At 32.4% G+C, this 22,432-nt stretch overlaps 11 protein-coding genes across 11 annotated transcripts in view; 2 read left to right on the top strand and 9 right to left on the bottom strand. All coding sequences in view use genetic code 12, as the record gives it.

The window, feature by feature from the left end:
• J8A68_002086 (uncharacterized protein) overlaps positions 1-2,619 on the bottom strand; it is a gene marked incomplete at both ends in the record, with an annotated part of 4,343 nt that extends 1,724 nt beyond the window's left edge. The window contains one exon of the mRNA XM_049405800.1: positions 75-2,619. Within this exon, the coding sequence (XP_049264645.1) occupies positions 75-2,619 (2,545 nt within the window). The remainder of the gene's footprint in view (positions 1-74) is intronic.
• Positions 2,620-5,315: 2,696 nt separating this feature from the next.
• On the bottom strand, positions 5,316-5,927 carry J8A68_002085 (HIG1 domain-containing protein; the record flags this gene model as incomplete). The annotated part of the gene is made up of 1 exon (XM_049405798.1): positions 5,316-5,927. One exon carries the CDS (start codon positions 5,925-5,927, stop codon positions 5,316-5,318), a length of 612 nt encoding a protein of 203 aa, XP_049264644.1.
• Positions 5,928-6,397: 470 nt separating this feature from the next.
• Positions 6,398-10,180, bottom strand: J8A68_002084 (uncharacterized protein; the record flags this gene model as incomplete). Its single annotated transcript, XM_049405797.1, has 1 exon — positions 6,398-10,180. One exon carries the CDS (start codon positions 10,178-10,180, stop codon positions 6,398-6,400), a length of 3,783 nt encoding a protein of 1,260 aa, XP_049264643.1.
• Positions 10,181-10,759: 579 nt separating this feature from the next.
• Positions 10,760-11,560, bottom strand: RVS161 (amphiphysin-like protein; the record flags this gene model as incomplete). The annotated part of the gene is made up of 1 exon (XM_049405796.1): positions 10,760-11,560. One exon carries the CDS (start codon positions 11,558-11,560, stop codon positions 10,760-10,762), a length of 801 nt encoding a protein of 266 aa, XP_049264642.1.
• A 367-nt stretch (positions 11,561-11,927) lies between these two features.
• On the top strand, positions 11,928-12,182 carry J8A68_002082 (uncharacterized protein; the record flags this gene model as incomplete). The annotated part of the gene is made up of 1 exon (XM_049405795.1): positions 11,928-12,182. One exon carries the CDS (start codon positions 11,928-11,930, stop codon positions 12,180-12,182), a length of 255 nt encoding a protein of 84 aa, XP_049264641.1.
• Positions 12,183-12,289: 107 nt separating this feature from the next.
• Positions 12,290-13,057, top strand: J8A68_002081 (uncharacterized protein; the record flags this gene model as incomplete). The annotated part of the gene is made up of 1 exon (XM_049405794.1): positions 12,290-13,057. One exon carries the CDS (start codon positions 12,290-12,292, stop codon positions 13,055-13,057), a length of 768 nt encoding a protein of 255 aa, XP_049264640.1.
• A 43-nt stretch (positions 13,058-13,100) lies between these two features.
• On the bottom strand, positions 13,101-14,150 carry J8A68_002080 (uncharacterized protein; the record flags this gene model as incomplete). Its single annotated transcript, XM_049405793.1, has 1 exon — positions 13,101-14,150. One exon carries the CDS (start codon positions 14,148-14,150, stop codon positions 13,101-13,103), a length of 1,050 nt encoding a protein of 349 aa, XP_049264639.1.
• Positions 14,151-14,210: 60 nt separating this feature from the next.
• Positions 14,211-16,571, bottom strand: RAD3 (TFIIH/NER complex ATP-dependent 5'-3' DNA helicase subunit; the record flags this gene model as incomplete). Its single annotated transcript, XM_049405792.1, has 1 exon — positions 14,211-16,571. The coding sequence occupies one exon, from the start codon at positions 16,569-16,571 to the stop codon at positions 14,211-14,213; it is 2,361 nt and encodes a 786-aa protein (XP_049264638.1).
• A 216-nt stretch (positions 16,572-16,787) lies between these two features.
• On the bottom strand, positions 16,788-17,468 carry J8A68_002078 (adenylate kinase; the record flags this gene model as incomplete). Its single annotated transcript, XM_049405791.1, has 1 exon — positions 16,788-17,468. The coding sequence occupies one exon, from the start codon at positions 17,466-17,468 to the stop codon at positions 16,788-16,790; it is 681 nt and encodes a 226-aa protein (XP_049264637.1).
• A 214-nt stretch (positions 17,469-17,682) lies between these two features.
• On the bottom strand, positions 17,683-18,918 carry J8A68_002077 (uncharacterized protein; the record flags this gene model as incomplete). Its single annotated transcript, XM_049405790.1, has 1 exon — positions 17,683-18,918. The coding sequence occupies one exon, from the start codon at positions 18,916-18,918 to the stop codon at positions 17,683-17,685; it is 1,236 nt and encodes a 411-aa protein (XP_049264636.1).
• A 463-nt stretch (positions 18,919-19,381) lies between these two features.
• On the bottom strand, positions 19,382-21,274 carry SAC7 (Sac7p; the record flags this gene model as incomplete). Its single annotated transcript, XM_049405789.1, has 1 exon — positions 19,382-21,274. One exon carries the CDS (start codon positions 21,272-21,274, stop codon positions 19,382-19,384), a length of 1,893 nt encoding a protein of 630 aa, XP_049264635.1.
• Between the last annotated feature and the right edge of the window lie 1,158 nt (positions 21,275-22,432).

The raw sequence follows: 22,432 nt of genomic DNA, 5'->3' as shown, positions 1-22,432 counted from the left end.
GGATTCGGTTACCTTGACATCTGAATCTGATTCTGTTCTTGATGCATCACCATTGCTATTCCAATTTGATTCACCACCATCGGCGGATTCGGTTACCTTAGTTGTTGAGTCTGGTTCTGTTCTGGTTGCACCTTCGTCGGTATTCAATGAATTGGTATTCCAAATGGATTCACCACCATCGTTGGATTCGGTTGCCTTGACATCTGAATCTGATTCTGTTCTTGATGCATCACCATTGCTATTCCAATTTGATTCACCACCATCGGCGGATTCGGTTACCTTAGTTGTTGAGTCTGGTTCTGTTCTGGTTGCACCTTCGTCGGTATTCAATGAATTGGTATTCCAAATGGATTCGCCACCATCGTTGGATTGGGTTGCCTTCACATCTGAATCGGATTCTGTTCTTGATGCATCATCATTGGTATTCCAATTTGATTCACCACCATCCTTGGATTCGGTTGCCTTGACATCTGAATCTGATTCTGTTCTTGATGCATCATCATTGGTATTCCAATTTGATTCACCACCATCGTCGGATTCGGTTACCTTAATTGTTGAGTCTGGTTCCGTTCTGGTTGCACCTTGGTCGGTATTCAATGAATTGGTATTCTCTTCAGTATCACTAAATCCTGTACTTGCGTGTTCTTCATCATTGGTACCTGTAGAAATATTTGATAATCCTGTACTTTCATCAGTGAAATTATCTGAATGTGATTTTTCAGCTGAATTGCTATTACTAGTATCTGTGGTAGTAGCTGAAGATTCGTTCGGAGCTGTGCTGACGACTATTGTTGGTTCTGAATTTTCTGGTATTGCGGAATCACTTGTAATATGCAGGTCTGATTGATCAGAAAAAATATCTGATTGATCCAACAAAGATGATTCTCCGGTGACTGTTGTCTGACTTTCTAGTTCAGCTGTAATGGTTGAGTCTATTGATTCATAAGAATATTGGGTTTGGACATCAGTATTTCTGAAGGAATTGTTAGTTTCTTCAGCATCAACACTAATAGAGTCATCGGGAACATTCAATGACAAGGATTCTACTGGTTCTTCTTCAAGCGATGAGATTAATCCTTCGGACTGGCCAATGGTCGTAGTAAATTCTCCAGGTTCAGTTGGTGTTTGGAAGACGTTGCTAGCCGATAAGGTCTCACCGGATAGCGAATTCATTGTTTCGAATGTTTGCAGCGAATTATCTGAATCTGTTTCAAGTGGTGTAGAATCTGGAAATGTGAGTGTTGATGTAGCTTCATCTTCGAGTACAGATGAACTATGGGATTCTACCATTGAGTTTGAGTTGTCAAGATCACTATTTGCAATCGTTGCTTCAATAGCAGTATCATCTGAGTCTTGGGTGTATGTAGAAATAAATTCAATGGATGAGGATATATCTGTTGAACTTGGTCTCTCAATCGGGTTGCTTTCGGACAGAAAACTAGAAGTCTTTCCTGTTTCAAACACCATATCAGATGAACTTTCTTCCGGATAGAATTCAGTTGAAGATGTTGGCGGAGGCTCTACTTCAGCAGTAGTGTCCGGAACTTGTACAATTATTGTCATTGTCTTGTCTATTCCTGTACTAAAAGGCATTGTTGTCAACTGTGTATACAGACCAGTCCAAGTACTAGTCGTATAGACTACATCCCAACCATCTGATCCTGTAAGCCCGAGTTCCTTTGGATCCCAAGATATTGTCCAACCTTTTTCAAGCCATCTTTCATCGCTGCATCTAAAGTAATTTTCGTACTTTATATCCTGAAAACCTGCTCCAGTAATTTTTCCTAATGAGTCTAAGAATGGTCTGTATCCTTCGGGAATTTTCTGGTAATTCATGGTGACTTTGTAGGTCAGACAGCTCAAGGTAAAATCGAAATCAGTTGATATGCTTTTAGGCAAATGCCACGGATTCAAATCATTAGATATTCCACCGTGTATATTTGAACAGTCAAGCTGAATATTTCTAGTTTCTATAGTCATCCCAAGTGTACCACTCAAATAGCCATATGGACAAGTTCCTGCTCCTGCTAGTAAACTCACTTTGTTAAGAACAGGTAGTCCTCTATTCTTGTAGACAAGGTTGTCCATGGCAGCTGATTTTGCAAATGTCGTTTGGATTGAAAGCTGGTTTTTGCCATCCCAGAAGCTGATCTCATTAACCCCTTGGTCGAATTGACTTGCAGCTTTAAGTTCAATAGGAAATAACGATCCACCACATGCAAACACCATGGAAAATGTAATGGTGCCGATAGCGTAGGTGGTGGGAACAACGGAAGATAACATTATACATTCTAATTCAGAAAATTCGATAAGGGTTTCACCAGGTTGGAACTTACAAGTTGCATAGCTAGTTTGATCTACTTTCAAGTCAACTGAGCTGTCAGTAGTTGTAAATTTGAAGACGTAAGGTAAGGTCAATTTGAAAGTGTCTCCAGCAGCTGCCTGAGAACCATCTATTCTCCACGACATAGTTACAAACCAGCTTTTGCTGTGAGGTTCTTGAGGATATCCATTACCTTTCCATTCCAAGGAATCGAATGAAGTAAATATTCCACTAATGGCCTTGGAAGTTGCCGTAGCAGACAAATACAATAAAAGATAAAGTAATAATAGTAACATTTTGTTGATGAAGTTCATTTTCAAGGATTACATTTAAACTAGATGATGCTCACCTTCTTATATAGACATTGGAAAACTTCATCCCTTTTTCTCAGGTTCTTTGTATGCATAAGTTTTAGACATACGACAAGGTCATAGATTCATTTAAATCATGTTATAGATTGGTGAAGCATAATTTATATGCAAAGACTAAAATTGATTCGGTAGAAGTTGCCTCGTTTGGTTCATGGTGTTGAAATCTAGTGGTGTTAAAAGAAACGTGGTAGTATCAAAAATATCATCCTGGGAGACTATCTGGAAATTGCATTCCATGATATTTACAAGACTCTATACAAGGTCTCAAATTCTTTGATTTGTTAATATTCATTGGTGAATATGTAATCTAAACATGAAACGTTTAAAACTTCGTAAGGAATGAATAGAACAATTAAGTTTCTGATAAAGCCAAATAAATTCTAATGTATTCAAAGGGGGTTTGCCCATTTTGTGTAACGTACAGTCATCGTGAGAACGATCGTGCTTTATTAAGATCAGGCATTGTTCTAAGGGCGGGTGGGGCGGTGATGGATTCTTCAATAGGTTGCAAAGATCTGCCCAATTGAATATTTTTCTGTTATGATTCTGTCAAAAAATAAATTTTGATTGAATAAATCCCGCGCAATATTTAGATTTTGTGTCAATTGATTTTTTTTAGAATAGATTTAAATTCAGTTTAGTTCTTTTAGTCATTAGACTGATAGCTGTCGTTAGTACTCATAAATTTTGTATTCACTACCTTTCTTGTATATTATCATTATTCAGATCAAACCCATTGTTAACCAAATATTTGAAATCAATTCTATTTTATTCAATTTAATAGGTAGTAACTCTTAACCAATCTGCTTTCTCGGTGACCAGGTTCTTAATGTAACTATGTCCAGATCTGTGAGTTTGTATATCAAAATATGTCGTATTCCACCCTAGGGACCAGAGGACACCTGTGGTCATTATTTCTTATTTGATTTTGCTTCGAACAATATGCTCATGGCATGATTATTCGATTGTGAAGCATTTTTGTGACTAAATGGTAAAGATATGATTTCATATAATTTTTTTGCAATTATTCTTTACAAAATAATCCTTAAAAATATTTTTGCAATTCAAAATATTAATCTTCATTACCAATGTTTAAGTGACCGAAACCTGAACCAAGGATCAATTACTTACTTAGTTGAATGCATTTACATCATGCAAGTTTCAGTCTGGGATAATCCGTTAAGAAATTCACCTTGATTTTAGTGTATGAGTAAGATCATTCCTATCGAAACTACAATCGCCGTCTTTCGCTTAAAATTCCCGTCCTTCTTATTTTTGTACCCTGAAAAATCATTTGCATCTTTTTATGGGCCGCAAAAGATTCACATACATCTTATACTTAATAATACTACAATAGAAGTAGTGTGAAGGTATACCGCGACCCTCAAATATCATTGAGAACCCCACCTTAGATATCTATCTACAACAAAGGAAACGTGCCCTGGATAGAGATTCAAAGAAACTTCAGTTTCATTACTCCAGTTTAAGAACACAATCAGAATCTTGCCTCATGCTGTTTCCTGTACACCTTCTTCTCTGTGAAAAAGCATGATTCTTCTCTGCAAACTAAGCGCGAACGAAACCATCCCTAGTAGCAATCAGGAGATCAGATGTATGGATCCCTTCTCATCATCATATCACCGCATAAAAGTTGGAGCAATTCTATTTCCGCTGGTATGTCTGTGAAGTATAATCTAGTCCAAGCACTATTACTTGGTTGATTCTAGCATGTACAAGAAACTAAGTCGATGAAAGAATAAACCTCGGATGCCAATGTACAATAAATTTGCTTAAACTAAGGTTGCAGCATTAACCCCGAGAGTGGCTGTAGTGTGCTCGTAATGAATGAAATTAAACTAAAAACGAAGGGAAAGAGAAAGCAAGGCAGCGAGGGAACCGCCCTGAATTGGCCGCATACTAACTCTATTGGCTCTCCCTTGTAGGGCCAAATTTCAGGCTCTCCATTGTACCTAAATCAATATCCTTTGTTACTCTCTATTTGTTAGGCATATATAGCCTCTGATTCTCGGTCCTCGAAAGTAGCTAGCAGATTGCAACATCATCAAACAACTCACTTTTCACATCGGTATCTAACCTTCCTTGCATGATTTTTTTTCCTCTTGCATATTTTCTTCAACTGTGTAACTTTAAATTTGAAGTTTCTTAGATAACTGTCGAAGCTGTGTTGGTTTTGGTATTTCAAGTGGTCGTTTCTATAATGTTGGTGCAGAACGTATCCTTCAGCACTATTATAATTATAGGTTATATAAATATAAGTAGTAGTAACAACAATAATATTAAAATATCTAATAAATTCTTCAAAAATCATCATATATAAAGAATAGAAATTAAGGGATATTATAAGCTTTATGTAACATTCTGGAATGGAATTCAAAATAGAATCCCAGGTATATGTTTTATGAAATAGAATTCGTGTCTTTTGATAAAATAATAAAATCCAAGGAACATCACATATTAGACAGATGCTTGTTGCAGATACTTGAGGTATCCAATTCCTTCTTTAAAGAGTTGGTGATGAGAGTACAGCCACAATCGTAATTCCAAAAAATTCCCTACAAATAAAATTAATAAATTAACTATAAACTCTATCTTAACAAAATCTAATGTGCATGTTGTTCTTCTTTCTTGAGACGTTCTTGTTCATCTAAATATCTCTTCCATTCAGGTTCTTGAACAGGTTGTTTCTTCTTTAATTCCGCGTCTCTCATACTCAACAAGATAGTTCCTAATAATAACACCACGGTAATGGCCTGTGCATAAACTCTAGCTTGCACAATCTTTTGTGCATTTGTCATATATTTGTCTCTGCTCACAATTTTCCAGGAACCATATAAAGAAGCAGCCCAAGCACTAACAATATATTTATATTTGTTTTCATTCAAGTTATGGATAAATTTCTCGCTAGTAGTCATCAGTTCGAATTTCTGTAAAGCTTCTTCATCCTTCTGTTTTAAGTAATCAGAACGGTATTTCTTTTCATCAAATTTGACAGAACCATCATCAGCCATGAATGCACCAACTGTTATAGCAGGCATAACATATAAGGATGCCTTAACTGAGGCATTGAAACTAGCAAATCTAGCTGGGTGTTTATATTTAATTAATTGTGACAACCCGTAACCGATAACAGCACCAATGGCACACCCTTTAAGTCCTTCTTTAAGAACGGCATATTTATGTTCGTTCTTTTCTTCTTCAGAGATGATCTTCATGTTTTATGTGAAATGTTATTGTTGTTGTTGTTGAATAAATAGATTAGTATAATCTTGATAAGAAAAGATTAAACCAAATAAATATAAATTTGGGAAATTGTGGGAAATCATATCGCTTTTATATTTAAATGTTGCAAAATAAGTTTCTTTTTAAAACTCTGGGGGGGCTTTTTTAACACCGGAGTATGAATTTGTGTAAGAATCTTCCGATACCTTTCCGGGGTTTGAAAAAAATAAAAAAACGTTATAGTATTCTGCGACATTTATCTTCAGATGGAATATGAAATAAAAATCCAAACTCCAATAGTGGAAAAATGAAAATGTCTTCCGAGTTACTTTTTCCAAAAAGAAAACAATAGACTACGACATTTTATCAGAGCAGATCATGCGATAATTATACATAGAATAATCCGTCATTGTTCCTTTTACCGCGTGGATTAATAATAATTATAAACAATTACATATAGAGTTTATTCCGAGATTTTAATCAGCTGTTGCTTTTGTCTTTGTTTCCTTCTCTTATTAATAAATAATAACTCACTATTAACCGGTTGTGGTGGTCTTGAAGATGGTGAGGACATCGTTTTCCTCATTTGATCTTTATCTTCTTCTAAAGTTGACCAAATATCAGCATTATAATAAATATCATTCTCAATGAGTTTGTCATTTCCTAAATAAAATATTTCCATCAATTTCCCAAAGTTGCAAATAATTGATTTAAATCCATATTTACTTATGGTACTAACTGTTCCATCCGTTATTGTTCTAGGTAATGCATATGTCGAACATTTCCCACTCATTATGTCTATTATAAACCCTTCATATAATCCATTGGATTTCCCAGATTGCTTAGTGTTCTTATTTTCATTACGACGATGACGACGGCTACGCAATGACATCAACCCACTGTTCTCCACCAAATGGTCAAAACTACTTTCTCCAACACCATTGTCAATTTCAGGAGCCACCCCAGTCTGTTCTTCGTCTTCATCATCATCAATTTCAGCCAGTTTTTTAACCCCGATAATCATGTTAACGTCAGTAATTTGCCATTCTGTAATTCCTTTAAACCAATACTGATGTTCACTAACAGCACTAAAACCAAGGCATCTGATTTCTCTTGGATCTCTTTCAACTCTTAAACAAATGTTATTCTTAGATCTTTGTGCATCAATTTTGAATGTTTGAATGAAAATTGTATTGGAATCACAATCCTCATAAATAATTGAAAATGATTGAACTGATGCGCAACCACAAAACTTACAATGGGTAGGTTCCAGATGAGAAACTTGAAATGTATTTGGTTTGAAATTACCAATATTAAATGTTTTCAACACAATTCCAGTTTGGATATCAATCAAACTGGCGGTTAGATCTTCCACCTTCATTATCATACCCACGAATTCAAGCGCATAAATACAGCTGGGATTTAATTGTAAACCTTTTATTTTTGGTAACTCTTCTGGTCGTTGATCCTCTTTCTCCTTGTGAATAGCTGAAAAATCATGACTTGGTAAATTTGGGATCTTGGCCGAAGCAAGCTTAAGCTTGTTCTCTTGATTATATTGTCCTTCTTTGATAGGTAATCTTCTAAATTTCCAATTATTATTCACCACAGTAGCTATAATTATTTCATTGGTACTGGTCAAACAAACTATTCTATCATTAACTCTGGGTGTCTTCAACTTTGTACTTGATACAATTCTAATTTCTCCCAAATTATCATTCCCATAGATGGAAGAAATGATATTCCATGATTTGGTCTTACCATCATTACATGAATAAACAATCAACTCTCCCGATTCAAGGACTAGAACATATTCATCAATAGCCAAACTTTGTTGGGACAATGCACTGGCATTGGATTGTTGTTGCCTTTGTGTCTCTCCGTGTGATTTCATAACGATCGGAGGTGGTGGTGGTAAGCTACCATTAATCTGTGAATTAATCGATACATCACTACCTTTTCTACTTAGTGGAGAACTTGTTGATTTTTTGCTATTAATTAATATTTGTCTCATCAAATGACCAGGAATTGTCCTCTTTCTGAAAAATGCTTCCAATACATTACATTTATTAGATGCAAAAAAATAACTATTAATATGGATCCAACTGAATTTCATATCATTACGATTGAAACATTTAATTAACCCATATTTGAAACTAATTAAAATGATATAACTCCCATCATCACTAATTCCAACATGATTAATTGGCCAAAATTCATTATTATCATCAACCATACTGGAAATATCAATTGGTTTCCTTAATTCACTCAATGGTGACCAAATGAAAACTTTATGATCCAATCCAATCGATACAACAAATGAACATTTTGTATTTGATTGAATCTTAATAATATCTAATTGATGTCCATTATTGGCATCACCTAATTCAATCGAATTGAAAGCTTGAATCTCTTCCTGTCCAAAATCTAATTCTTCAGTAGAAGCAGCTGGAATAGTCATCTTGGGTGGATTCAATTTAAATATGATTGCTGCTATGGCACAAATGAATCCAATAATTAATAGGAATTCAATATAATATATAATACTGTTTGCTTCGGAAATAATTGTTAATCCAGCAACATCTATCAATGGATTGTTTACTGAACCTTTAGGAATAAGTAATGACCAATGAACAAATATAATCAACAATTGTAACAAAGTAGCAATCGAATAAATTTGCAAAATATTATCTCTAAATCTGACGCTTAATAATGATTGCCCCAATTTATAACGAGTTGAATCTTTATTTGGTCTTGAATGTGATGGTGAATCCAATTTCAATAAAATCGATGAAAGTGTATTTGCTCCCTCGGATAAGTTTTCAATTTCTATTGGGGTGTCATTAGAAGATGATACTTCTTGATTTGTTTTTATGACATCTATCAAATCTAGTTTCTTTAAATCGACAATAATTATACCCGTGATAAACGTTAATTCCATAATGGATTCCAAAATGAGAGCTACCACTATGGCTTCAACTAAATAAAATAAATGCTGGGAAATAGAATGTAAATAATCTCCACGGAAAGAACAAACTAGGATTATATTTATAATGGTTGACATGCTAATAACTGAAACTATATTGGTAAATAATATTTTTGTTATAACAGGTATACCTTTCAAGCCTGCGTAATAATGATATAATCTTCTATGAATATCTCTGTTATATTTTGAATCAGATAATGAATCAATTGACAAATATAATGAACGGGAACTTAATAATAATACAATGAATATATAACTTAGTTTGATAAACGTGTTCAGCGGTTCAGATATTTCCCACATTGGTTTCCCATGGAATCTATTAATTAAATTGACTGAGGCAATACAACACATGACAGTTTCGACTATCCAACCATATAGTAACCCGACATTAGATCTAATCTTATGACCATTTGCAATAACCAAATACATGAATATCATAAAGGAAGATAATTGTAATAATACTATGATGTCACTTATAAAATAGAAGGATTTAAACAGTAGGTTAGTTTGAGTTATAAAGTATTTGATAAATCCTTTAATATAATACATGTTCGGGGTAGTAGTTAGGTTTGTAATGGATAAGTTTGTTTCAGATAGGGATTCGTTTAATATGTGACTTATCTGAGTTTGGTTATTATGAATGATATATAACTTGAGGACATTTGCATTCTGGATAATTTGATTGAATCTAGTGAATTCATCAATAAATAAAAATGTTAACAATATGTTGAGATTGTAATTAAAGATTTGACGTAGAAGTCTTTTGAATGATAAAGATTCAGTATTGGTAGATTCAAGTGAAATTAAATCAGCTGGAGATATAATAATACAATTGGGACAATCCAGTTTGATTAATGATTTAACTTGTTGAACTTGTTGAAACGTTTGGAAAGTAAATGTATTTCCAATCAAGTTATTGGTTAAACTAACTCGTGTGATGATAAATTCATCTCTTTTAATATCTATTGAATTTAATTCATTTAAAATTGAATTCAATTTGGTATTGGTATTGTAATTGGTAATTGATGATGCTGATGAACCAGATGAAAAATGGGTTGCTAATTGACAATTGAGTTTTTTTATATTAAAGTCGTATAATGTATCATAAGATAATAGAAATATAATTAATGCTGGTATTATTATAAATAAAGATGGTTTAATTAATATTGATCTTATTCCATGGATTAAAGATGATTTGATAAAATTGGTAGAACTACCACCACTAGGCCCACTCTTCTCATTCAATGCCGAGGTTGTCATATTGGTACAAGACAGCCAATCAAAGTTAAATGAATTGTAATGTGTTAACTTTTCAAAAAAAGTTTTCAAAAATGGAATGGAATGAAAATTTCTAATAAATTCAGATTTAAATGAAACTGAAAATTATCAATTATTAATCTTCAAACAAAAAAAAAATGTAATTAATTAATTTAAATGGTTAAATAATTAAAAGAAAGATATAAATTAAGTAAATTGAAAATTATCCTTCTGCAAATTCCTGTAAGTGTTTCAGATGCTTTTACAATTCTATAAAGAAAAAAACATCAGATGGAAATATAATTCCCTGATGGCATCAAAAAAGTATAATTAGTAGAAGAACCCTATCTCAATAGAAAAAAATAATAGAACAATAGAAGAATATCAATTGTTACTTCAATTACCAATAAGAGAAAAGAGAAACTTAGAGAAGATGTAACAAACGAGACAAAAAGAATACAAAGATTTAGAAGAAGAAGAAGTTAACACAAAATTGGATTCTATAATTAGTTATAGAATCCCCCTAAATATAAAATATTAAGTATATTATATTACTAGCAGTTGTTATATATATCATGACTACTATTTCGCACCTCCCAAGGCAGCTATATTTAAACCATTCATTTGTACAAGTAATTCATCTATCTTTCCATCTAATAATCCATTAGCATATTCATCTCTTGATGTAGGATCTAAATATTGTTGAACTTGAGCTAATCTTGAATAACCTTCAGTACAAAATCTTAATTGAATTTTAACTAAACTTTCAAATGATGGATCATAAAATGGAACTCTTAAAGCAATTAATTGTGGTAATTCTGCTTTTAATCTTTCATTTAAATCATCATAAATCTCTTTAGCAATTGACATTTCCTTTTCAGCTTTTGGTAATTTGGTAGCATCTTTTGCTGGTTTATCAATTAATCTTCTAACTTTTGATTTACATTGTTCTAAATCAATTTTCTTATGATTTCTCTTTTTAATTGCTTCATCAATTTCAGTAAAATAATTAGCAAATTTAGTTACTGGATCTAATACAGTTTCTCTAAATGGTCCATCTAATTGTTTTACAGTTTCTTCATCAAATTCTTTAACACATTGAAGATAAAAACTACCAACATTACTATATAATGATTGTCCTTGTTTAGTTTCTTCATATAGATTGGAAACAATTTCAGCAATTGTAACTTGTGCTGCTGTTACTGCTCTTAATGAATCTAAATAACCTTTAACTGCTTTTTGTAAGTTAGTTCCTGCTGTATTTAAAGTTTTATATCTTCTTTCTTCTACATCAAAATCTTTATCCATCACTTTATCCACACTTTTAACAGTTACTGATGCACCTGCTCTATTAATTGCTTTTTTGAATCCTTCCCAAGACATGACTGTTGTTAGTTATCAAATGCTCAATGGTTCTACTTTGAGAGGAAGGTTGTATGTTTAAAAGTGTAAATCAATTATACGGTGTTTAAAATTTTAAGTTGTAATTAATTAATAATCATAAGAATCTCCTTAACGGAATTATTCGCATAATTCGGCGCAATCGTTTCATTTTACAGTTAGTACGGGGATTACCCTGCTCTTTTTGAGATGGTCGTGTAAAAATTACAAAACTCTTGGAATTTTATTTGTTTTCTAATCAACTCAGTTTGTCACTCTCTCAACAAATGTTTCAATTAAAAACGTTTCCACTTCCTTTTTCAATACTTATCCGTGACATTATAGTGGCAACAAGACAGCAGTAATCAGAATGGAATCTACCAGTGAAAGACAAGAATTGCATCCAGATGAATCCAATGGCTTGATACCCCAACCTAATCATCAACAACAAACTCCTCATCTTTGTAATTTACTGAAACAAGATAAAATTGATAAGATTATTGAATTGAAATATAAGATTGATTCATTAATTAATAATATTAGAGATTCTAAAAGTGTATGTGATAAATATGATAATGAAATTCAATACTTTCAAGAATATATTGGTGGTTTAATGAAAAAGTAGAAAACCCACCACCATACAAATATACATACAACAGAAAAAAAAAGAAACAGATAAAGACAGATTTATTTGTACAGCGTTTTGGTGTTTTTGCAACCAATCAAATACCAATGTCAGCGTCTAATGAAAATGAACAAGAATATGATAATCAATCCAGAACTCAAAGCTTAAAGTATCGTAGTAGACCAGCTGTTCCTTTAGTTCGAATTGATTCTAACATTCTTGATAATTCACCAACTATTGTCCAAACTACTACTTATCCACCACGAAATCATCATGATAATTTATCAACTATAGATTTAGGAATTTATAATCAATTGAAACAACATGATTCAAAACATATTGCAAGCTTTTCGAGTGCTGAAGATATATTTTATGAAGCTTCACCAACATTAAGAGATTTAGAACCACTTCAACTACAACCACCACCACCAACCGTTGATGATTCAAGATATTTTCCATCTTTATTGGAAGAAACAAATTATCCAACAATCTCAGTAATCATGGAGCCCCATATGACAAAACCATTGCAGAAGGGATATGATTTAGATTTACAAATATCAACCGATCCAATGATGATTCCTAATACTGGTCCATTTTATAATGATAGAGATGAAGAAAGTTTTGAAGATAATGAAGTTCTGGCATTACTTCGTATAATCGAATATGAAATAAAACTTGAGAATGAAACTATTGAATCCATTTCTTGGCCATCAAAAGTTGGAAGTTGGTTTAAAGGTATGTTTACTAGAACTGATTATGAAAAAGAATATCCTTGGACTACTTTTATTACTCGATCGGAAAGTCCTCCCCTGGAATTGAAACAAGATGATGTTCATTTAGATGAAATCTTTCAAAATATCTATAATTCTTATTAGAAATTAGCTTACTTATATAAATGGTTTAACCTGTATAGATCACTTACTTGTATAAATCGCTTAATCTATCCTTAGTTATCTCCTTCCAATCTTGTTCTTCTTTTTGATAAACTTGGGATAAATATAATGAACATGCTGGCCAATTGCCAACCGTTGGAAAACTATGTAATGTTGGAAATAACTTTCTGAGACTGTTGATAATCTCTCTTTTGAAACTAGGAATAGACGATAGCTTTCCTGTTATCACTATATTGTTTATAAGGCTAGATCGTATGTCAATGGGTGAGTTCTTCACAATCGATTCAATTGACCCTAAAAGGGATTCATTGCAATAAAATAGCCGTTTCAAAACATCATCTCTGAGACCGGTTTCATTTGATTGGAAAATATATCTTTCTATTGAATCAAACTCCATATTCAAATCTGAATCTGATTCAATTAATTTCATGACAATTTCAAAATGTACTGTCTTACCACTTAGATTCTTCATACAAACACTTCCAATATCACGTAGATCTATAATTTTGTGAATCCAAAGTCCATCCCAATCAAAATTTAACAATAGCCCATCTCGTCTATTGCTTCCAAGTATTGATAAAACTGATCCTGGTATAAATGATACACTTTTAACTTTAAGTTTCTCTAACAATAATTTCGAAATTTGATGTTTGGTTTTAATTGAATATTCATTGTCAATTAGAAACACTTTACATGTTCTGGGAGTCAATTGAAGGTGATCGTTCCAAATCAGGTATAGCGTTTGATGTAGCAATGGAATCAATGTTGGTTGTTCTTCTTGGGAAGAAAAATCAAACCAATTACCACGACACTTTCGATAAACATTTGTTAATTCTTTATATCCTGATATATTTGTAATAAGATTATTAACTAAGTCTTGTCTTTGTTTAATAGTTAATGATGAATCATCAACTTCAAATTGTGGTGGAAATTCATTTGTTGATTGTTCATCCAGAATGTCATAATTTATTGGTAATTCAATTTCAGGTAATGTCTTTCCAACAATACCAGCTTTTATATATCTTGAATGAATATCAAGAATTACAATTGATACTATATGTTCATGACTTGACATTTACACATTTACATTATAGAATGAAACTAAATAAAGAAGTAGAGAAGTAAATATTTTTTCTTACAAAAGATCTAAATCTTCATCATCCATATCCATAAAATCTTCATCAGGATTTACTTCAGAAATTCTTTCTTCTTTCTTTTCAAATTTCTTTTGATATTCTTCTAATTGTTCAATATTCCATACTGAAACCCCTTCTTGATCTTTTGGATTTGCCGGTTGGGCCAAACTTCTTAAAAATCTTTTTGCAGTAGCCAAAGCCATATCAGTTGATAAATTAGTATCAGAATCATTTAATGCTTGAGCAATCCATTTTGGAAGTTGATTCTTTTTTCTAGTAAATCTTCTATCAGCTAAAACCATAATCCCATAATCATCTTTCCCTCTCAAGACTCTTCCCAAACATTGAGCAGCATGTCTCATTGCATCGAATGATAAGAAATCATTTTCCCTAATTTGATAATGATCACGTAAAAATTCCAATCTGGCTTTTAAAATTCTTGATTCGGTATATTGGAAAGGAATACCAATCATTAATACAGTACGACCATAATGATGATCAAAATCAATTCCTTCAGATACTTTCCCACGAGCAACTGATAATAAAACCGCTCCTCTACCATTTGAACATGCTTTTCGATAAGTTTCCAACGCTAATGAAGTTTCTTGAGCATCTGGAGTTTCAACAAGGATTAATTTATATTTCCAAACTTCATCCAAGACTCCCATATTCTGCCACATGGAAATAATCGATTCCATATAAAGATAAGATGGGAAGAAAACAACCATTCCATCAGGGGTGATTTTGGCAAATTCAACTAATAATGACCCATAATTACGAACAACTGAAGGATCATTACGAATCTCAAATCTAGATGAAATTGATACTTGATCGGACCCTTTTGTTACAATCATGGGTAAAAATGATCTTCTTGCTAAAGTCATAGCATAAGATTCTTGTATAACTGTTTGGAAATTTAACATTTTGGGATACATATCTAATGGAGATATAGTACCTGAAGTAATCACTACGGCATAAAATCGTTCAAATACTGGTTTGATTGCAATTGATGCATCTAAACATGTGAAATGTAAAATTGGATTGGGTACTGTGGAACCCTCAGTTTCAAAAGGTTCTAAAATCAATTGGAATCCCGTGTCATAAGTAGATACTAATGTAGCGAATGATGCAATATCTTTCAATGCATTAAAGTCTTCTATTTCGGATAATTCAAGTGTTCGCACCAATAATGAAAGTCTTTCTGAACAGAATCGAAGTGGTTTTCTGTCTATGTATGTTAATTCTTTTAAATGTTGAAGAAAACTAGTTGGAGTCTCACTAATAACATGTAGGACTTTCATTCTTGTTTTTAAATATTCTATAAATCTCTTTAGGAATGCAATGAAATGTTCTCCCTTTCTGATATTTCCTGGGATTGCTTCGTCAAGTAAATCTTGTGGTAGGGTAGGGTTCGCCATAAATAATTCTTCATCCCGAGCAATCTCAGCCTGTCGTAATCCTTCTACAAGCTGTTCATATTCATTCTGTAGCTTTTCACTATCTTGTGATTTCATTTCATCAATGGCATCTTTTAATCTATTTGCTCCTCTAGTAGCACGTTTCAACGTATCTTCGGTTAAATCAATCGATAAAGATTCAATACAAACATTATCTATATTGTGAGCTTCGTCAAATATAACGATACTATCTTTAGATAGTTCTCGGGAAACACGCTCAGCAATCTTGGGATCAAGTAAATAATGATAGGAATAAATAATGATGTTACAAAAGGGTATCATTCTTCTTACTGTGAAATAAGGACAAGTCCCCTCTTGTTTACAATACTTCATAAGCGCATCAAATGAATAAACCCCTGCTGGGACCAATTCATGTTGATCTAATTGATTCAAATTTTCATGAAATGAACATAATGAAAATGATTCAGGATTAGTAAGTTGTTCATTTTCTGTGACTATTCCTTTTTCAATTTTATCCTTTAATTGACCATTAGTGATTCTTCTACATTTCTCATCAACCACTGTACCTTTTCTTTCTTGTGAAATTGTGGGATGTAAACATAAATTCTTTCTACTTGATAAACCCAATCCCCGAAAATCTTCAACATATCCTAATTCATTTGCTCTATATTGCATTAATTTATGTAATTCTATTAAAGCTTTTTCAATTTCTGACATTGTACGAGAACAATATACAATCTTTCTCTGTTCTGGATAATGCATTTGATAGGCAACTGTTAATGATAATAAGGATACAGTTTTCCCAGTACCAGAAGGCATTTCCAAAATACAATTTCCACCTACATCAAGTGTTTTTTTGATATCACACATATAAGCATATTGCTCTGGATATATCTTGGGATAAGGGAATAGTACAGGTAAATCATCAATATAAAATTTCATCTTTTCAAGTCAAATCAGCCAAATCTCTAGGTGATGAAGTAAATGATTACAATTAAGAAGAGATATGTAGAGTGAAAAAAGATTGCTAAAATAATAAAATTTAAAGACTGACAGAAAAAAAATTAATCATAATGAAATATGAAATATGAAATGCTCTTGGGTTGGGGTCTAAATCTAAATAATTCTAATAAATATAAATAATGATGCAACGAATGTTTAAGTAAATTTATTTAAAATCAATTGTTGTAATTTTGGATAAATAATATCTGAAGTATTTCCTTCAATTGAATATAAAATATTCTTTTGATTATAAAATTCTTTTAATGGTTCAATTGTTTTATTATATTGATCTAATCTCTTTTGAAATACTTCCACGGTATCATCTTTTCTTTTAACTAATGGTTCTCCAGTTATATCATCTTTAAATGGAACTTTAGGAGGATCATAATCTAAATTGTAAACTCTTCCACTTGATGGATGAATCCATCTATTTTCAATTCTTTGTAAAATCACTTTTTGATCAACATCTAATTCAACAACCATATTTAAATTAGCTTGATTACCTTGTAATGCTTCATCTAATTTAAGTGCTTGATTATATGTTCTTGGAAACCCATCCAATAACCAATTTGACTCGGGTCTAAGCCAATTCAGTGTCTTCAAATGATTTGTAATAAGTGACACCATAGTGGAATCTGGTACTAACTCACCACGCAGAATATAATCTGAAGCTTCTTTTCCAATCTCACTTCCAGCATCGATTTGACTTCTTAAAATATCACCAGAAGATAATGATTCAAGCTGATTGAATTGCTTTAACAATCTTGAAGTTTGAGTTCCCTTTCCGGACCCTGGTGCTCCTAATAATAATATACGGATTGGTCTTAACTTGTTCATATATCACTATGTTGATACTTATACAATAAAACTTTCTTCTTGAATAAATTTAGTGGAGAAAATGTTCAGATTTAAACAAAAAAAATTATTTCGCGGTTAAAAGATTAGCCTCGGGCTCTTAAAATAAAAACCCATAAACTGTACAAAATAAAATGGAATTATTCATGATACTTATAATAGGACAAACTACTTATACAAAATTAATCTACAAATTTTAATCTTCATCTTCATTATCAGAATCAATAATTCTTCTTCTCTTTCTAATCTTGCCTTCATCTTCTTCAACACTTTCTGATCTTTCTCTATATTTGGCAGCACCCTTTTCTTTGACTTGTTTCAATCTCTCTGCACCCTTTTCAAATTCTTCTTCTTCCTCCTCTTCTTCTTCTTCTGCGTCGCTGTATCCACCTTCTTCTTCCTCGTCATCATTAGCTACAAAATCATCTTCTTCATCATATTCGTCTTCCCCATAAGTTCTTGCATATCGTTCATAAGAAGATTCATTCCTGACTCCAGGCAGATTGCTCCTTTCTAACCTTTCTTCTTGTAATCTTCTCCTTGATTCTAATTGTCGTTTCAATTTCATTGTCTTACGTTCATTCTCATCAGCCAATCTTTGTTTCTTCATTGGATCGTCTTCAGTAATCGTACTTAAAATCTTATCTTTTCTTTGAATATTCTTAACTGCCTGAGTCAATTGTCTATGTGTTGAAGTTAAAGTTGAAGCAGGTAATAAATTGATAGTTTTATTTATAGGTGAATCATTTTGTAATATTTCTAAAGAATCATAAGTTCGAACTAAATAATTATCTTGAATTGGTAATTGTTTAACATCAAATAATTCTTGTCCAATTTTCAATGATAAAGATCCATCATTCCATTTAATGAAATGGGCATTCGATTGTTTAATAATTTCATCATTCCCACTATTCGAATATCTCCATCTAATTGTATTTTCATTTAATAATTTTTCTGCAACCAATTCATTATGAATTTGTTTGTCAGTTAAATCAGATTGCTGTGACCTTAATCTTGCGCTCTTGTTAATTTGATCTTTAAATTCATTTGGATCAAATGGATGAGCTTCAATGTTTAAAAATACTGGCATTTTTAACATATATGTATCGTCTTCAGGAACCTGAGAGATGGCATGACGAGGTAAAGATATATCTGCTATATTCTTGTTGGTTTCACCATAATCTTCATCCTCTTGTTCTTCTTCATCATCTTCATCTTCCTCTTCTCTTTCTTCCTCTTGTTCTTCTTCATCATCTTCATCTTCCTCTTCTCTTTCTTCCTCTTGTCCCTCGTTGTCTTCTTCGTCTTGCGAATCTCTAGAAATGTTTCTAGACTTACGTGGTTGTTGTTCTATTTCGTCTTCGTCATCTCCAAATAAATCATCAATCTCCTGATGCAATTCTTCTTGATCTGATCTTTCTTCCTCTGACATTATTATGCTTTATGGATTGTCTATGTACGTCTTCTCCCTTGGATTTGAGCTGTTCATTTGTTTTAATTGGCAACAATTTTTCATGGTAGATTTCCAGTTGATGGGTTCTCATTTTTTGGGCTAATCTACACTACTAAATCAGAGAAGTTGCAAAAAATGAATGACAATTAAAGTTCTATAAAACCTTAGAGAATTTCGTATATTAATTACACCTTTCTAAAATAACAATACCAATAGAATCTCAGATACCCAAAAGTACATATAAAAGAACATTAATAATAAATATTTGATAGATATCAAAGATAAAAAAAATCACAGAGAAAAGCCAACACCAAAATTGATAAAATTCAACCTAAAACCAAAAAATACAAGCTCTCTCTCTCTCTGTCAACAAGAACTAATACCAAAGGAATGACACATTTTTATAAAACATCAGGACATTAAAGGACTTGTAAACTCCTTCTTAACTTATTGAAGTAGGAGTGGATATAATAATAGGGGGTGGGGGAGATGGCATCGAAGTTGTACCACTATCTATATGTAATTGTTGAAAATGCAATTCATCAAAATCAGATCCGATATCATGACCTTCATCAGAAACTTCGAAATCTTCTTCAGAATCAAATGGAATTGAACTTGTTACATTATGTTTGAAACCTGGTACCGAAGAGTTGCCTTGATTAGTATCGCTTTGCTCTGTATCTTCCTTTTTGTCTTTTGATTCGCTTATTTCTGAAGGTTCCTCGTCCCCCTTGGTTTGATCTTTTTCTTGTTTATCTTGATCAGGTCTCGAACTATTTTCACTTGTTTCTTGAGTTGGGCTTGTAGACGATGAAGCAGTCAACTGCTCTTCTGATTTGGATTTTTGTTTAGGTAATAATTTGTAAGCATATTGAATCAAAAACTCAACCACTAATTGAGATAATGCATATTCAACTAAATCTAAATCATGACTAGGATGTGATAAAATAGATGGTTGAAAAATAGCTGCCAAATTTCTAGAACTCATAAGATTTTCATCGGAATGATTTTGTACCATTGCTAATAAATCCAATATATAAAATAATAATTGTTTTGAGGCAATTGGTAAAGTCGTAATCAATACTTTATATTCATCAATAGCAGAATGTAGATCTTGAGTTAATTTTTTATAGTTTTTCGATCTCTTCTTCGGTTTTTTATCACCTTCTTCTTCGGCTTTTGGTGGTTGTTGTTGCTGTTGCTGTGGCTGCTGTGACTGTGTCAAATCAGAAGAAGATGGGTTATTTGATGAAGATATGGAGGCGGGTTTTTTTATGGATTCATCCTTTGACTCGCTACTATTCAATCGTCCAATATTTGCTTCAGTTAGCAATTGAGATGAATCCAAAATCTCATTTGGACATTCTGTGGTAATTGTAGAAGTTGATTCAAGTATTTTTGAAGGATTTTCGGCCTTATATTTCATATAATTTATTATTCTGGGTCTTTCTCTCAAAGGATTTCTAAACGTTTCATACATATCCAATGGAATTAATGGTTCAGGCAATGCATTTAAATATCTCCTTAATATGGAGGCAGCGTCATGTACATTATATCCTTCCCAATTTAAATTTTTCCCGAAACTAGGCGGAGTATTGAAAATTGTTTGCAATTCTTTTAAACGCTTTGATGAACCACCAACTCTAAATAAACCTTCAACTGTTAATCCATTCTTCTTTAGAAATATTCCACATTTAGCAACGACAATAGGTATTTGACCATATTGAGCCAGATCTTGATCTGTTCCAGTGGTATCTTCCACTATTGATATTTTTGCATGCGCTTCTTCTAATGCTTGTTGTAATGGAACACCAAAGTATTTTGAATTTTCATCAACAAGGGAATTATGTTGTAAAAATGAATCACGATGTTGACGTAAACTACTCTCTGATTGATTTAAAGAATTTGATCTTACTCTACTTATATTATTAGATGATCTAGATTTATGATTCAATAAAGGTCGAAGAAAATCGGTTGCTGAATTGGTGTTTGGTGGCGATGCTGCAAAACCTGGGGTACTCGATTGTTGAGAATGCAGAAAGTGCATTGGATGGTGTGTTGGTTGTTGCCGTTCTTGGGACAGTATTTGCTGAGGCTGGGTCTGACCTGCTGGTTGATTTGTAGTTGGAAGAGTTTGAAGCTGTGCATGTTGACGTTGTGGGGACGTGGCTCTTTGGTTGAGTTGTTGAAATGTCAAACTCTTCGTTGGTGATCTGGATAAATCATCGTCACTAATCTCATTTAAAGAATCGTTTGACGTAAGGTGACCTCTTTTTAAACTCTTTGCCCATCCAAATATAGAACCTCGATTATTTGGAGATGATGAATGACTCATAATTTCTTTAGTTGAGTATATCTAAATGGATGTCTATTGATAAGATTAAGGTAAACAAAAAAGAAAAAGGTGGGGAGTTTGTGGTTGTCTAAATAAAAGGCTTTTATTTGAAAATGATAATTGCAATGAGTAAAGTTATATTAGAATGAGATGTTTCTGAAGATTCTTCTTCTATTTCTTCTTCTTCGTCTGTTTCTAAATAAATTTGGATTTCTATCTTGTCTTTTTCTTGTTCCTTAAAAAATCAAAGAAAAAAAAAAAAATAGAAATTTAAAATTGTAAATTTGTAGGGGCAGTAACAGTTGTGGTAAATTTGTTTTTGAACTACTTTACACTACTTCTTCTTCTTCTTCTTCTTTGTTTGTAATTTTGTGTAATCAATTAAATAATTTCTATAAATATCTGTTGCCAAAAAGTGTAAAATCAATTTATTGAATCAATCAAATAAAAGACAATACTGTTTGATTGATTGATGATAATAAAAATGGATGAATGTAAATGAATGGGATGACCCCCTTTCTCCTTCTAAAATATATCTAATTCCTAAAAAAAACAGTGATGATGATAATTAGAATTTTTTTGAGTTCTATTTATAATAAATTAAAACTTGAATTTTACGTATGTACCATACATCACGCGAAGTTCTTAATTCCACATAAGAACACCAAAAAAATAATTATTTGATGAACTTACCGTTCTACACCTCAATTTCTTTTGATTTTTTGCAATTACGTCAGAAGAAGAGAGTCTAGTATGCCATTAGCTTTTACATGTATAAACTTTATAATAATGTAGAGGCTATACTCGTATGATGTCTTTAATTTGCTCAAGCCTTCTCAATAAAGAAGACTACATTTTATGAAAGATTGTCAAATTCCCTACTGCAATAAAATACAAGGGCAAAAAAATCAGGGCTATGTGTTTCAAAGAAGGTTTCAATGCATATTTAAACATAATTGGTTGACAGCCTGTGTGATTGCTCCTTCTTCAATATTTAGGTCACATTAAAACTAAATCTCTGTCATCCCTGAGTTTGTTTAAACGTGTAGAGTTTTATCTGTTTCTAAATATAGAATGCTGGAGCTACATATTCCCTGCGTTATTTTGATGTCATTCTGTTGCGCAATCTTAATTGTTAAGGTTTTGACGAATAGATCT

The sequence above is a fragment of the Hemisphaericaspora subhashii genome, assembly GCF_019202705.1.
Source record: "Hemisphaericaspora subhashii strain CBS 10753 chromosome Unknown scaffold63, whole genome shotgun sequence".
Taxonomy (NCBI): Eukaryota; Fungi; Ascomycota; class Pichiomycetes; order Serinales; family Debaryomycetaceae; genus Hemisphaericaspora; species Hemisphaericaspora subhashii.
Note: the sequence above shows the minus strand (reverse complement) of the source record. Positions and strands in the feature narration are given on the sequence as shown.